The 15,994-nt window shown below is 41.2% G+C and overlaps 1 protein-coding gene across 1 annotated transcript; it reads left to right on the top strand.

Annotated features, from left to right (window-relative positions):
* The first annotated feature begins 1,619 nt into the window (after positions 1-1,619).
* LOC136379019 (titin-like) lies at positions 1,620-7,517 on the top strand. The gene is made up of 7 exons (XM_066346501.1): positions 1,620-1,809; positions 1,944-2,092; positions 2,316-2,445; positions 2,720-2,868; positions 3,299-3,435; positions 7,035-7,336; positions 7,447-7,517. The coding sequence occupies exons 1-7, from the start codon at positions 1,620-1,622 to the stop codon at positions 7,515-7,517; spliced, it is 1,128 nt and encodes a 375-aa protein (XP_066202598.1).
* The last annotated feature ends 8,477 nt before the right edge of the window (positions 7,518-15,994 follow it).

Raw genomic sequence — 15,994 nt, 5'->3', positions numbered from 1 at the left:
CTTTGGACAATGGCGGCTCTCCAATTACTGGCTATTGGCCAGAGAAGAGAGAAGAAGGAAGTCCCTGGCTGGGCACGTGTTAGCCAAGCACCGATAACCAAAGTGGGATTTAAAGGAGTTGTGAAATTTAATGTTCCCTGTTTGATTGAAGGCTCTAAATACCAGTTCAGAGTAATGGCAATAAATGCTGTAGGAATTGGCCCTCCCAGTGAACCATCAGATCCAGTTATTGCAGGAGATTCAATATGTAAGTATGCTTCCATTTCTAGAATTTATAAAGGGCAAAACCACTAAATAGATAATTCTGCTCTTAAATTTCTTGTATTTTTCTATGCCAAACTATTTTATTTATTAAAGTTAAAAGTTTCATACTTACAGAGACTATTTGAAGTGCATATGTATATGTGTATATGTATACAAATACTATGTACAACTATCTATATATATATGTATATGTATGTATCCACACACATATATATATATGCACACAAACATTAGACCATATAGTTTTTGAATACTTGGATTAAACCTATTATTTTTATGAGAAATCACAATAATAATGACCCTGGACTAGAAACTCCTCCCTGCTCCCATACCTTACTAAACCCCTATCTCATTAAATACTTTGAAAATCTGTCTTCTTCACTAAACAGTCAGAGTCTCCAGTAGGAGTTTAACAAAAAGTAAAATACTGTTAACTTTTTAGTAATATTTACTGAATTATGAGATTCTCAAGCATGGTCTGTGGGGGCAAATAAAAAAAATATTTCTCTTGAGCAAATCAGTTCAAAAATCAAAATATCATGGCCTTTATGATTAATTGTATTTACTGCATAATATATCTGATTAGATTGTCTGTAAAAAATATTAAGGTATTTGTTTTAAAAAAGAATTAAAATACTCTAAGTTCTATATAAATCATATGTACAAAATGAAATAATAGCTATTCATTCCCTCAGCAAGCTAATACTGAACATGTGCTGTGTGCAAGTAACTGTACTATGCACTGGAGAGGGAAGCGCTATGGTTAAAAAAATGAAGAGTGGAAAAGAATTTCTGTAACTGTAAACCACTGTCAGTGTAAAGTATTGTTATATGATTATTATAGACAATGACTGTGTAGGGTATTAAAATTAGTTTGTGTTTAGAGGACTACCTGCTAATCAACTATTGATGAAATTATTTTTTATTTTAATTTTATGGTGAATTAAATATTACAGAATCTCTTCAAAGGGATTGCAAACATAAAGTAGCTTTTCACCAATTGTGTAAATAGAATACAGATCTATCTAGGGATAGTAAGTAGTCTTTCTAATCCGTTATTTGTTTACTTTCTTTGTTTTTGCATTAATGTTAATGAAAATAGACTATTTCTGATATTTCTCTTCTCTAGAAGGTGATCTATTCTTTTGGCATTTCTATTTTAGTATTCTCATAGATTAAAATAAAATATGATCATTCTAGTATTCCATTAGCTTCAAAACTTTTGTTTTTTTTCTTACTAGATCCACCTGGGTCACCTTCCTGCCCAGAGGTAAAAGATAAAGTCAAGCATCTCACTAGCATGGAAACCTCCAGCCAAAGATGATGGCAGTCCAATTAAGGGATACATTGTAGAAATGCAAGAAGAAGGTACTACCGATTGGAAAAGAGTAAATGAACCAGACGCACTTCTAACTGCCTGTGAATGGGTGGTGCCGAATTTGAAAGGACTCAGAAAGTATAAGTTCAGAGTGAAAGCTGTCAATGAAGCTGGTGAATCTGAACCAAGCGATAGGACTGGAGAGATCATTGCCACTGATATTCAAGGTACTAGTCCCTATTCCATTTATGTATTCATCTTTTGATCTTATTATGGAATTGATTAATTGACTGAAGATATGTAAATTACATTTTTTAAGTATGGTGAGCTGAATTCTGTTACATTATTCCTGGTGTTACAGAGGTACCAGAAGTTTACATTGACATGAAAGCACAGGACTGTCTGGTTTGTAAAGCTGACTCACTGGTTAAAATTCCTGTTGTCATTAAGGGACACCCAACACCAAAATCATCTTTGGAATTTGATGGAAAGGCAAAGAAGGCAATAAAGGTAAAAAAAAAAAAAATTTCTGTGTCTCCCCTTGAATCACACTAAGGAATATTTATATTACAACTGATGATCTTTTCTAACATGATAGAGTTCACGATATACCTGAAGATGCACAGGTAATAATAAAGTTGAAATGATTCAGAATCTAGTTAATTTCAGTACTGCTATTATTTCATTCAATGTCTAACTACTGTGTTTTGAGGGGTTTGTTTGTTTGTTACAGCTGGAGACTGCTGAAAACTCATCAGTAATTATTATTCCAGAGTGCAGAAGATCTCATTCAGGCAAATACAGCATCACAGCCAAGAACAAAGCAGCACAAAAGACTGCAAGCTGCAGAGTTAAAGTCATGGGTAAGGAACACTTTAAAAGTTATTATGGAATAAGAACAAATTATTTTTAAAAAGCAACATTGCTTATATTGTGATATGAATTCAACAGATGTACCAGGGCCACCCAAAGATCTGAAAGTCAGTGATGTCACAAGGGGTAGTTGCAGACTTTCATAGAAGATTCCAGATGATGATGGGAAAGACAGGACCAAAGGCCATGTTATTGAGAAGAAGACTGTGGATGGAAAAGCCTGGACTAAAGTCAATCCAAACTGTGGCAGCACCTCATTTGTAGTTCCTGATCTCATCTCTGAACAGCAGTACTTCTTCTGCATCCGTGCAGAAAACCACTTCGGTATTGGTGCTCCTATGGAAACCATTCAGAGGACCACTGCCAAAGACCCTGTTGGGTCCAGCCCTGGGGATAATCCAGGGGTCCCACAGGTAGAGACAGCGTTGGCCTTCTATTTCTAATTAATGGAATCTCTTCTTTTGGAGGAGCAGTTGCTTTTGAAAATTTATGTGCCTCATGTTCTGGATTTAAGGCATCTTTAATCAAGCTCCATAATGCAAATATATCAACTGGGACCTTTTCTGGCCCATGTAGCTCATTATAGAGTTTTAAATTTTCTCCAACCTTAGCCCATGTCTCAAGACTCAGCATTCCCTCTTCTGGAAACCATGGAGAACATTCTTGTACAAAATTCAGAAAATGAGCTACTTGTTGAGGGGAAACACTAACTCCTTTCAGAGAAAGTATATGCTGAATAATTCCAATAAAGAGTCTTCTTTCTTTAGACTCAGTATGGCTTATGACTTCTCAAAATCTCAAGTTCTGTTATTCTCCACCTATCCTCACCCTGTCTTCCTACAGGGGGGTCTGCAGCACCCTGAGTGGAGTCCTAGCCATCCCGCGACAACGAGGGGGCTTACCTGCGGGTCCCTTTTTCAGTGCCAAATGCCGGGGTCCAGCCCCGGGGGGAATCCAGGGGTCCCACAGGAAGAGATGACGTAGACATGAAACGAGTGAGAGAGCCGAATTCTTTAGCATTTGCTGCCAGGCATTTCCACCAATGGCTAGTATAGCTTTTATTTTTATACACACACACTAAATTACAATCACATGGTATTCAGAATACATTGATTAATAATAATTGTTTTTGTTTCACTATGGTTACATATTTCTAGGCAATGGTTAGTACATTTCTATAAGCTATAAATCAGGTGATGAGTCATTCTAAGTACAGTTATACAATAACTTGCAAACTACAACGGTTTTAGTGCAAGCTTCTAAAAGGTCAGTATTGATTAATAACTCTATTTTACCTAAGGGTCTATTGTCTAGTCAAATTTTATTTGTCTACTATATTCATATACTAATTAAGTTCTAACCTTATTTTTCTCAGAGTGTTCCACCACCTGCAGGTCAGGTATCCAAGAAGAAAGGAAAGTTTCTCTACCACATGAAAAGGCTAGGGAGGTAAAGTAATGGATTAAGTGAAGGCTGGAAGGTGCTTTTGTGTATAATTACTGTTTCCTACCTATTCATAAGTCACAATCTATTTTTCCTAACATGATTTATAGGATAGAATTTTCCTACAGACTTAACCCTTTTCGGGGGATATCATAGCCAGCCTCCTATGTCTATGAGCCCAGGTGAAGAGGCTTTATAGGCTTTTCTGTGAAACTCACACCCTCTGTCTCATTTCTAAAGAAATTACTATGAATCTGCAAAGAAAGCACGGTGCTATTATCCCAATGCCATAAATGATAGCACACACACCCAGGAAAGGGGGATAAAAAACCAAATTAATTCATAAAGTTAAAAAAGGAAGTATCGTTGCACCTCTTCTTTCTATGACTATGTCAACCAGCAGCTGTTGATTGGCTTCCAACAAGATCCAATATGTAAGTTTTTAAATCTATGATTAAAATAACATCTCAAACTTGAAAAAAGTATACTTATAAACAATAGTACCTTCTTTAACTATTTTTAAAGATCCTCCTGATCCTCCGATTAAACTCAAGACTGGCCTCACAACAAAGAGCACAGTACACCTGTCATGAGAACCCCCAAAGAATGAGGGAGGCTCCCCTGTCACCCACTGTACTGTTGAGTGCCTTGCCTGGGACCCTGCTGGGAAAAAGAAAGAAGCATGGGAACAGTGCAATAGGTGTAAAGTGAAGAGCTGGAATTTACTGCTGAAGACCTCATAGAGGGTGGGGAACATGAATTCAGAGTCAAAGCTGTCAATGCTGCAGGCATCAGCCAACCTTCAACCACTGTTGGCCCTGTGATCGTCAAAGACCAGACATGTAAGCACCAACATGTTAATAGCGAACAAAAGAAAAGAGCATGTTAATAGACAGAAAAAGAAGAGAGCATGTTAATAGACAGCAAAAGAAAAGAGCATGTTAATAGACAGAAAAAGGCCAGGCTCGGGGGCCAGGCTAGTGGGAGGCTGAGTGGTCAGGCTGAGGGGCCAGGCTGAATGGCGATGTTGAAGGGCCAGGCTGAGTGGTCATGTGGAGTGGGCAGGCTGAGGTGCCAGGCTGAGTGGGCCAGAGGGGCCAGGCTCAGAGGTTAGGCTGAGTGGGCAGGCTAGTGGGGAGGCTGAGGGGTCAGGCTGAGGTGCAATGCTGAGGGGCCATGTGAAGTGGCCAGGCTGAGGGTCCATGTGAAGTGGCAAGGCTAAGAGGCCAGGCTGAGTGGCCACGTTGAGGGGCCAAGAGGAAGAGCCAGGCTTAGTGGGTCGGCCGAGGGGCCATATGGAGTGGGCAGGCTGACAGGCCAGATTGAGTTGCCTGGCTGAGGGGCCAGGCTGAGTGTCCATGTGAAGCGTAGAGGCTGAGGGGCCATGCTGAAGGGGCCAGGCTGAGTGTGCAGGCTGAGGGTCCAGGCTGAGTGTGCAGGCTGAGTGTGCAGGCTGAGTGTGCAGGCTGAGGGGCCAGGCTGAGTGTGCAGGCTGAGTGTGCAGGCTGAGGGTCCAGGCTGAGTGTGCAGGCTGAGGGTCCAGGCTGAGGGGCCATGTGGAGTGGCCAGGCTGAGTGTGCAGGCTGAATGTGCAGGCTGAGGGGCCAGGTTCAATGGCCAGGCTGAGTGGGCCGTCTGAGCAGCGAAGCTGAGGGTCTATGTGGAGTGGGCAGGCTGAGTGGCCAGGCTGAGGTGCCAGGCTGAGTGGCCATGCGGATGAGCCAGGCCTAGGGACCAGGCTGATGGGCCATGCTGAGTGGGCCAGACCGAGTGGCTAGGCTGAGTGGGCCAGTTGAGAGGCCAGGCTGAGTGTTCAGACTGCGTGGCCTGGCTGAGAAGCCAGTCTGAATGGTGAGGCTGAGGGGTCAGGCTGAGTGGCCAGGCTGAGGAGCCAATGCGAATGGGCCAGTCTGAGTGTCTAGGCTGAGGGTCCATGTGAAGTGGCCAGGCTGAGGGGACAGGCTGATTGTCAGGCTGAGTGGCCAGGCTTAGGGGCCAGGCTGAGTGGCCAGGTTGAAGAGCCATGTGGATTGGCCAGTCTGAGGGGTCAGGCTGAGTGGCCAGGTTGAAGAGTCATGCAGATGGGCCAGTCTGAGGGGCAGGCTGAGGGCCATGCTCAGTGGGCCAGGCCGATTGGTCAGGATGAGTGGGCAGGCTGAGGTGCCCGGCTGAGGGGCCAGACCTTTTCCTGTGAATGTCTTTCTAGATGTTTAATAATAGTCCAAAATAAAAAGAGACATGTCTATACATTGGAAAGCTACCATGGGTTGAGTGTGAACATGGGCACATTATTCAATCACTCATTCCTTCAACTTCCAGAAAATTATTGTATTCCCTTATACATTACCTTTTCCTTACTGAAATAAGAAGATGTGATGCATTTCCTTAAGAAAATTTTTGTGAATTCATGCTGTTTTACTTATCAGAAAACAAAGCACTTCCTCTGTATGCTCCTCTAAAGGGGTAGAAAGCAGTCATTTATTTGTTCAGCAACTGCTGAGACCCATTTATCTTCACAGTCTAGTTTTCTTTTTCTCTGAGAAAGAAACCATATCATTTTAATAGATAAATACACACATCAATATGATAATAATTCTTCCTCTAATTATTGTTACACCACTACTGTTGTGTATTTGTTCAATTCTCTCTTCTAAATTTAGGAGGGCTATCGTCACAATCCTATTTGCACATTCTTATACTAAATTTATGAAAAATGGAAATTTGCTTTGCCTCTACTAACAGTTATATTTCTTCAAAGGGAATTCATCTCAGAATTAACACAGTAGGTCCCTCATAACTGCATAAATACTGAAGGGAATATCATGAAAGAACTCCCACGCCTAAGCTACTACAGTTTTCACTTCTCTCTGCCCTTTTTCAATACCTATATGCGTAATAATCCCCAGTAAGTGAGAGGCAATAGCTGTACAGAGCCACATGTAGATAAAGGATGATGACCACGTGTACCTGCTCCCCAAACTGGCGTACATTAGTTCAAGACAGATCTGTTCTTTATATTGAGCTGCCTTACAAAGCCTGCCTATTGTAGATCCAGATAGCTTTCTAATCACTGTGAATTCTGTTTTCTATCCTTCAGTGTTTTATATTCCTAATGACAACTTTTTGTTTTTAATAGTCTAGGCCCACTGTCAATTATTCTGAAAGAATTCATGGAGGTTGAAGAAGGAACTGATGTTAGCATTGTGGCCAAAATTAAAGGTGCACCGTTCCCAACACTGATGTGGTTTAAAGCTCCTCCGCTGAAGCCTGATAATAAAGAACCTGTCATCTATGACACCCGTGTCAACAAACTGGTGGTGGATGATACTCGCACCTTAGTTATTCCCCAGTCGCGCAGAAGTGACACTGCCTTGTATACCATCACAGCTGTGAATAATCTGGGAACAGCCTCAGAGGAGATGAGACTGAATGTCCTTGGTAAAAATTGCATGGCTTTATGAATACTACATGTTTTCCTATTCACAAATATAATCTTTGGCTTTAAAATCATTTTACTAATAAAGTTTTCCCTTTTCATACCATTTTAGGTCCTCCTGGCCCTCCAGTGGGACCAATAAAGTTTGACTCTGTTTCAGCAGACCCAATGGCATTATCTTGACTTCCACTTAAACATGACGGTGGGTCTAAGATTACTCTGTAATTGAGAGAAGAGAAGCTAATAGGAAAACATGGGTACACGTCTCCAATGAACCCAAGGAGTGCACGTACACAGTTCCCAAATTGCTAGAAGGCCACGAGTATGTATTCCAAATCATGGCGCAGAACAAGTACGGCATTGGGGAGCCTCTTGACAGTGAACCTGAAACAGCAAGAAACCGCTTCTGTAAGTAGAACATGGTTCACATACAAAGTCACTTTTATTGGTATTTTTCATAATTTCTTATGAATTTAATGTGATTTTTTTTTACACAGCTGTTCCTGGAGCACCAGATAAACCAACAGTCAGCAGTGTGACTCATAACTCCATGACTGTCAACTGGGAAGAGCCAGAATATGATGGAGGTTCTGTGACAGGATACTGGCTAGAAATGAAAGACACCACTTCAAAGAGATGGAAGAGAGTTAACCGAGATTCTATCAAAGCCATGACTTTGGGTGTTTCTTATAAAGTGACTGGTCTTATTGAAGGTTCTGATTATCAGTTCCGGGTATACACAATCAGTGCTGCTGGTGTGGGTCCAGCAAGTCTGCTATCAGACCCAGTGACTGCTAGAGATTTTAAGGTAAGCCTTAAAATCATTTCTTCTTTTTTTCCTCCAAAGTGTCATGGAAAAGTCGTATTAATGGCTCTTTCTGCCAGCTGTGGATTAAAATTCCCAGAGATATAATTTATACAGAAAGATTAAACAGCCACACCAGTACATAAACAAACATGTTTATGTCAGTCTCTAACTTCATGACTAAATTTAGCTATAACCATGGAGCAACTGTCATAAAAGTAAAAGTATACATTTAGAAAATTCTGTTTCTTTTCTCATTGTCCTCTTTGAACCGTATGGGCACTGACATTAATGTGTTATGTATTTATTCTCTATATTTTCTGATAGCCAAGTTGAAGTAGCACATGAGGTACATGTAATATGAAGCAGATTTTTTTCTTAAATGGTGGGGGGGGGGAGAATTGGATCATAATTCCTCCTATCAGAGTCCTTGAATGCCTTCTGTCCTTGCCTGACTCAGTATAGCTACTCATTCTCAACCTTCCTATCCCACGTTAACATAGCACTTTATCCGACCTTTCAGACTGTATCACACTCCCCATTATGTGCTGTCATATCACTTGGTAGCACACACAATTTGTAGTTTTTACATGTATTTTGTGATGACATATTATCTGCCATGTCCTATACAATGTAAGATCCAAAAGATTAGCAATAGTTTTTTGTTTTTTTTTTTCCTGAAGCTGGAAACGGGGAGAGACAGTCAGACAGACTCCCGCATGCGCCCGACCGGGATCCACCCGGCACGCCCACCAGGCGGCGACGCTCTGCCCACCAGGGGGCGATGCTCTACCCCTCCGGGGCGTTGCTCTGTTGCGACCAGAGCCACTCTAGCGCCTGGGGCAGAGGCCAAGGAGCCATCCCCAGCGCCCGGGCCATCTTTTGCTCCAATGGAGCCTCGCTGTGGGAGGGGAAGAGAGAGACAGAGAGGAAGGAGAGGGGGAGGGGTGGAGAAGCAGATGGGCGCTTCTCCTGTGTGCCCTGGCCGAGAATCAAACCCGGGACTTCTGCACGCCAGGCTGACGCTCTACCACTGAGCCAACCGGCCAGGGCTGTTTTGTTTTTTCTAATCATTGTATCCCAAAAACTTAAACAAGTACTTGGAATATTATAAATTCTCTATAGATATCAATAGAATGAATGAATGGTTTTATCTAATGATAAATTTTAGAATATCTAGAAAAATCCTAAGTCACTCACAGGTACCTAACACAGAGTTTGAGCCTATTATACCCAAAAAAAATATCACAAGGTCAAATATTCTTTGTTCTCAAATTTAAATTTAAGATATTTTTATAATAGCCAAGGAAAGGCCATTTTGCATAAATCGAGATTAGTGATGACATATAGGGATAAAAAAAATTTCTCCTTTTGCTAGATGTGGGCTATATATTTTTTTTCTAAAAAGAAATTTTGAGAATATTTTTATTGATTTTAAAGTCTCCTATTTACTTGACTCTGATACTTTCTAAACTCACCCATTCAACAGTAATTTCTCTATGGTTCTAGGAAAATTAAGCCAAAGTTTGACACCTAGAGAATTATTTCCATTACCATTCCCAAATATGTGTTTTCTAAGGGAAGGGGACAGGTGGTAGTTTGTACAATGAATAAATGTGATATGATGTCTAATGCTAAATATGTTAAAAGCAAGAGCAAAAGCAAAGGTAAAATTTCTCCAAGATTTGTCACCCCCAGTTGTGTCAAAGCAAGGCAATGCTCAAAGATTCAGCCAGCAAGGAAACAATGAAAACCATTTTGTACTTGGAGAGTTCTTTATTTACATGAACCGTGAAAGCAATAGTAATCAAAGGGACTAGAGTCCTATGTCCCTTGTGCGGCACACCACCAAACCAAAGGGTCCAGATGACAGTATCATGGTCAGTAGGACACTATTGCGGACAGTTTCATGCTGCAACTACGTAGTTTTATAGTGTGTAATTCTACCCTGAAGGGAGCCAGGTAGCAAGCTCAGAACTCATCAGAAACTTTCTGGTGAGAGCCTCACAGGGGAGACAGGGAGGCAAGTGAGTTATCTTCTTGTAGCAGCACTTCATGAGCCTCCATGCTCCTATGTTATGGGAAGATCATAGCACTTCCTGCCAATACTTAAGATCTGCGACTGGCAAGCCTTGCATGTGTGGCCTCTGTGTTAGCATGCAGGGTCACCAGGATGCCATGGCTCAGTCATTCCCCTACAAACTGGGAAGTGAAATCTCCCAGTGAAAGGCAGAGACCTTGGGCTGAACCCAAAACATGAGGCTAGTGTGTTCAAAGAGGAAAATTTATTTTAGAAGTGTCTGAGTGTAAGCAGGCTGAGACCAACAAAGGGTGTCAACCCCAAAGGAGGGATAGGGCAGAGGTTGTATAGAAAAATCAAAGGGCCTGGGGCAAAAGCAGCTGACATTGCTGCATCTGCTGGTGCGGGACAGTCTTCTCTGTTTGTGTATTGGAGTGGCACCACAGCTCCTCAAAATGTTTCCACTCTGACTCAGCCATCCCCTATCAGCAACCTCTGCAAGGGGGGATTTGGGTTGGGTTATAAGTAAGCCAGTCCTTCGTCCTCTTTCAGCCTGCATTGTTCTAGAGGTGGCAGCTGAATAGCCATTTTATCCATCACCAAGACCTTAGACTCTATCTTTTTACTATGTTTTAGACTAGAAAATTGAAGATGAAGGGAGATGGACATTTTTTTATTCTTTCTTTAAATTATGTATATCTTGCAATAAAATTCATGCTGCTTATATACCATTCATTTCATTTGAGATTTGAATTTTATTTTCAACTACAGTTTTATCAATTTTTTGAATTCTTAATCTTTCTCAGTTTTTTTCCTCCATGTGACCAAAAACCAGTGACACGACTAAAAGTTTGCCTACACAGTAGCACAGAATATCCTATGAAATTCACACAAAAATATAATTTTCTTTGGCTAGCTGTTAGAAAAACCAATATATGGTAGATTATACATATATTTGGAAATTAACTTTAGATTTTACAGGCTGGATCAAGATTTCTTTTTTAATTAATTTTCCAACTTCAGTTGAGATATTTTCTTATGTTAATCTCAGGCGTTTAGCATATTGATTAGACATTTATATAACTTACAAAGTGACCGCTCTGATAAGTCTAGCACCCATCGTGCACCATGCCATGTTATTGACTTTATTCCCTATGCTGTACTTTCTATATCCCTGTGACTTTCTAAAACTGGCAATTACTTCATCTCTTTCACCTTTTTCACCCAGTCCCCCAATCTCCCAACTATCTGGTGACCATCAATTTGTTCTCTGTATCGATGAGTTCGTTTCTGTTTGGTTTGTTTGTTTATTTTGTTTTTCAGATTCCACATATAAATGAAGCCATATGGTATTTGTTTTTCTCTGACTTATTTAATAAGTCAGCAAAATACCCTGACTGACTTAGCATAATACCCTCCATCCATATTGTCTTAAATGGCACAATTTTTTTTATGGCTCTATTTCATTATATTTATTCGTGTATGGATTGGGCACTTAGCACTTAGATTACTTCTATATCTTGGCTGTTGCCAATAATGCAGCAATGAACATTGGGAGCATGTAGCTTTTCATGTTTTGGGTTTCTTCGGTTATATACCCAGAAGTGGAATTGCTGTGTCATATGGTAGTTCTCTTGTCAATTTTTTGAGGAACTTCAATACTATTTTCCATAATGGGTGCACCAATTTTCAATCCCACCAACAGTGCATGAGGGTTCCCTTTCTCTAAATCCTCACTAGCACTTGTTATTTGTTGATTTATTGATGATAGACATTCTGACAGATGTGAGTTGTTATCTCATTGTGGTTTTCATTTTCATTTCCCTGTTACTTAGTGATGTTGAGTTATCTTTTCACATCTCTGGTGATAAAGTGTTTATATCAAAATGTATAAAGAACTCATACAACTTAGCACCAAAAATAAACTCTGATTAGCCTGACCAGGTGGTGGCATAGTGGATGGAGTGTCTTCCTGGGATGCTAAGCACCCAGGTTCAAAGCCCCAAGGTCGCCGACTTGAGCACAGGCTCATCTGGCTTGAGTGTGGGCTCTCTAGCTTGAGCACATGGTTGCCCACTCAAGAGTGGGATCATAGACATGACCCCATGGCCACTGGTTAGAGCCCCAAGGTTGCTGACTTGAAGCCGAAAATTGCTGTCTTGAACCCAAGGTCACTGGCTTGAGCAAGGTGTTGCTGGCTCAGCTGGAGCCCCCACACAGATACACTTAAAGGCACGTATGAGAAAGCAATCAGTGAACAACTAAGGCACCACAAGTAAGAGCTGATGCCTCCCATTTCTCTCCCTTTCTGTCCTTGTCCCTCTCTCTCTCACTGGAAAAAAAAAATAAGCAGAGAACCTGAATAGACATTTCTCAAAAAAGAACATATAGATGAATCAAGATGTTTTAACTGATGACAATAACTAGATTGTAGGCTTCCTGAGGTCTCCCAACAGTGTAGGCATTGGGCACATGGTCCACATTGAATTTGATGGTTGTTACCTTTTCTCAATAAACTTTTTTATTAAATAGAGATGAAACCAACATCACTGTGAAATTCACCAGTCGCTTCCTCATCCTCCTGAAGCTTCACTGCTATTATTTTCAAAACATAAAAATGCAATAGAAGGCGCTACAATGATGTTTGCTCTTAAGGGTGAAGTCAGTAAATTTAATCCCATTGTAAGTAAATTTTACTTATTTGTATGTCTTGGCTGCTCTTCTCAGGCCATGGAACATCCCAATCATAGCTACTCTTCCCTAGTTGTATCTTCTGGCAACTCTTGTTCTTTGAGATCTTATGTGTGTGTTCCTACAATTGCACAAATTTTGGCCTCTCTGTCTCTGATATTCTTATTGTGATACTCTTTCTGTGGAAATAAGTCTCTACTTTCATAATAAAATTTTAAAGGACTTAAATTGAGTCAGCTTTTAAGGTCAGCTTTTTAGGATTACTGTACATTAGAGTTTTTCATGAAGGGGTCATTCACTATACATGTAGCAACTTACATGCCTTCTGCCATGGAGACTTGTGATTTAACTTAAAGCAGTCCTGAGCCTGTGTCTGGTTTTGTTTGAATTAAGGGTTGGTGGTTTACACAGCAAAGATATATGCTTCTCTTCTCCAATTGGAACATTCATCAATTTATCTTGAGTGTTCTGTGTGTGAATCCAATTCATTATAAAGATAATACTAAGACTGGCATTTAATGAGTAGTGATGATGTTCCATAGTTCTGTGTATATCTCAAAGGATGAAGGAAAAGGATTTTAAAAACTCCTATAAAATGATTGTAACATTTCTATAATTGGCCTGACCAGGCAGTGGCGCAGTGGATAGAGCGTCGGACTGGGATGCGGAAAGACTCAGGTTTGAGACCCCGAGCTCGCCAGCTTGAGTGCGGGCTCATCTGGTTTGAGCAAAGCTCACCAGCTTGGACCCAAGGTTGCTGGCTCGAGCAAGGGGTTATTTGATCTCCTGAAGGACTGCGGTCAAGGCACATATGAGAAAGCAATCAATGAACAACTAAGGTGTCGCAATGCGCAATGAGAAACTAATGATTGATGCTTCTCATCTCTCCATTCCTGTCTATTCCTCTCTCTGACTCTCTCTCTGTCTCTGTAACTCCCCCCCCCAAAAAAAACCCCCACATTTCTATGACTTTTTGTAGTCACTATTTTGGCTAAATATTATTTTCTACCATGGACATATAATAAAGAAGAAGTAAATCTTGTCAGATTTCCATATGGATTTTAAAGAATTTCAGGTATGCAGTGGCATGAGTAGGAAGTAAATATAATGACTCTAGTAATAGTTCTATAAGGAGAACATTAAGATATTCACATGGACAGACTGGCATCTTACGTAATGACACCCAGCAGAGGAAGCAGGCATTTGATTGTCACTGAAATGGGTATTATGATCTTCTGATTTTCCTCAATAATGAACTCTTACACTTTCTATCACACAAATTCTGTGAAACCAAACACGGCTTTGCCATGTTTCTAAGAGACATGCATGGTTTTAGTTGTTAGCATGGCTGTGGGACAGGAAAACTGACACTTGAAGCTCATGTGGTCTCTGTTCACTTCTTCATCTGACTACTCATGGCCTTAGTCACCAGGAAGTAGATTGGGTACTAATGGAGAAATAAAAGAAGGTAAGAACACAGGCTATAAAGGTAGAATTTCTAGAATATTCTCCTCTATGAAAATCCATTGAATAATTTTAATTTTAAATTTAAATTTTATGTTTGTGCTTTATTTAGTACAAAAATGCCAATGCAGCCACCTCATTGAAAATACAGACGTGCCACACTGACACATACCCAGACACAGACAGATATTCATGCACTCACACACCTGAGTGCATACACACACACACACACACACACACACATACAACTGCCTCTCCCTTATGTCATCGTATTAGGTATATAAACAATTAAATAATTTGCAAATATGAAATGCTCAGTTATTAATAAATTTTTAAAGAAATCAATTTGGGAGACATTACTGTGACAGATAGTTCAGTTGTTAGTACAATATTATGGATCAGTAATAAGGTAAAATATATTTTTATTTAGACTTCAGTGGTATAGTGTTTCTGGGAAAAGGTGAACTATATAATTAATATTATTGTAATATTTAAATGAATAGCCACCAAATGTGGAATAGCAAAAGATTTATTCAGGACGCTTCCTGGACAAGGTTCTCTGGCCCCGGGGGACAGAGGCCAGAGAAGTCGCATGAAGGGATCCGTGTGGGGGTAATTTAAAGGGTCGTTAGGGCGGTCGAATTGATATGATGTAGCGAAATTCCACTGGCTGACAAACGGTCGCTCTTTTCCAAAGGACTCCTGGGAAGTTTCTTTTGGCGCACGGGTGTGGGTGGTTCCAGCCAAAGTTCCCGGGTCTGGTTCTTCACATGACCTTCCCCCATTGCCAACTGACCTCACAGTGTCCATAATTATTTGTTTAGTGCCTTTCATGTGCCCAGAAAAGCATTTGACATTACAGGAAATTTAAATAAGTGCAAAAAATAGTTTCAGCTTCTGAATTTTTTTTTTGAGAGAGTATTTATTTATCAAGTACTCAAAAGGCCGGCCCCTAAATCTCAATGTTCAGCACGGAGTCTTGGCATTACCTATTGTGGGTGGGTGCAGGAACAGGTCCTGCAGCCCTGGTCTAGGCAGTGGGATGACCCTGGGCCAGCAGCTGCCAATAGCCGCAAAAGGTGGAAAGGGGGCGGGATCCAGGCACATATCCCAAGCCCAGAGATGCTAAGGGGAGTCAAAATTCTTTGGGTCCTGCTGCCAAACTGAAGGTTGGCTGCTAGGCTGGAGTATATACAGTGGCACAACTGAGGTCCATTGCCCTGTAGCCCAGGCTCCACCCCCCATGCCAGCTAACCCAAGACGGGAGAGAGGGGACGTGGCAGTTTTGCCTTTAAGCGGCCTAGACCATGCCTCCTGTGAAGTGAGCTGTTGAGGGTCAAAGCAAGCACCACAGTCTGAGTATAAGTACTTGCTAAAGGGGTGAGTTTCTGAGCCCTTTGCATGTCTCCTATCCCCCTCCCCCCCACCTCCTTAGCTCTTCAGATCTGACATGGAAGGCATCCTGCAGCCACTAGTCACGGCATTGTGTGTCTGGCATACAGTGAGGGGTGGTGGGTCCAGGGCAGGCTCAGGTGCTTTTAGTCCTGGATTCTCACCTATGTGCCCCACAGAGGCCTGCAACTGCCCCACCACCTACTTGTGTGGCAGGGCTTGTGGTCCCGTGTGGACAGTGCCTGCATAGCTGGGAGCGCAGTGTGGGCTTCTGGGATATAGGCAGTG

The sequence above is a fragment of the Saccopteryx leptura genome, chromosome 7 (genome assembly GCF_036850995.1).
Source record: "Saccopteryx leptura isolate mSacLep1 chromosome 7, mSacLep1_pri_phased_curated, whole genome shotgun sequence".
NCBI classification, from domain to species: Eukaryota; Metazoa; Chordata; class Mammalia; order Chiroptera; family Emballonuridae; genus Saccopteryx; species Saccopteryx leptura.
Note: the sequence above shows the minus strand (reverse complement) of the source record. Positions and strands in the feature narration are given on the sequence as shown.

Coding starts and splice junctions, on each gene's coding strand:
- LOC136379019 (XM_066346501.1), top strand. CDS start 1,620: ATGCAAGAAGAAGGTACTACCGATTGGAAAAGAGTAAATGAACCAGAC. Junction 2,446..2,719: donor CTGCAGAGTTAAAGTCATGG/GTAAGGAACACT, acceptor CCTCATTTGTAG/TTCCTGATCTCATCTCTGAA. Junction 3,436..7,034: donor GTCCCACAGGAAGAGATGAC/GTAGACATGAAA, acceptor TGTTTTTAATAG/TCTAGGCCCACTGTCAATTA.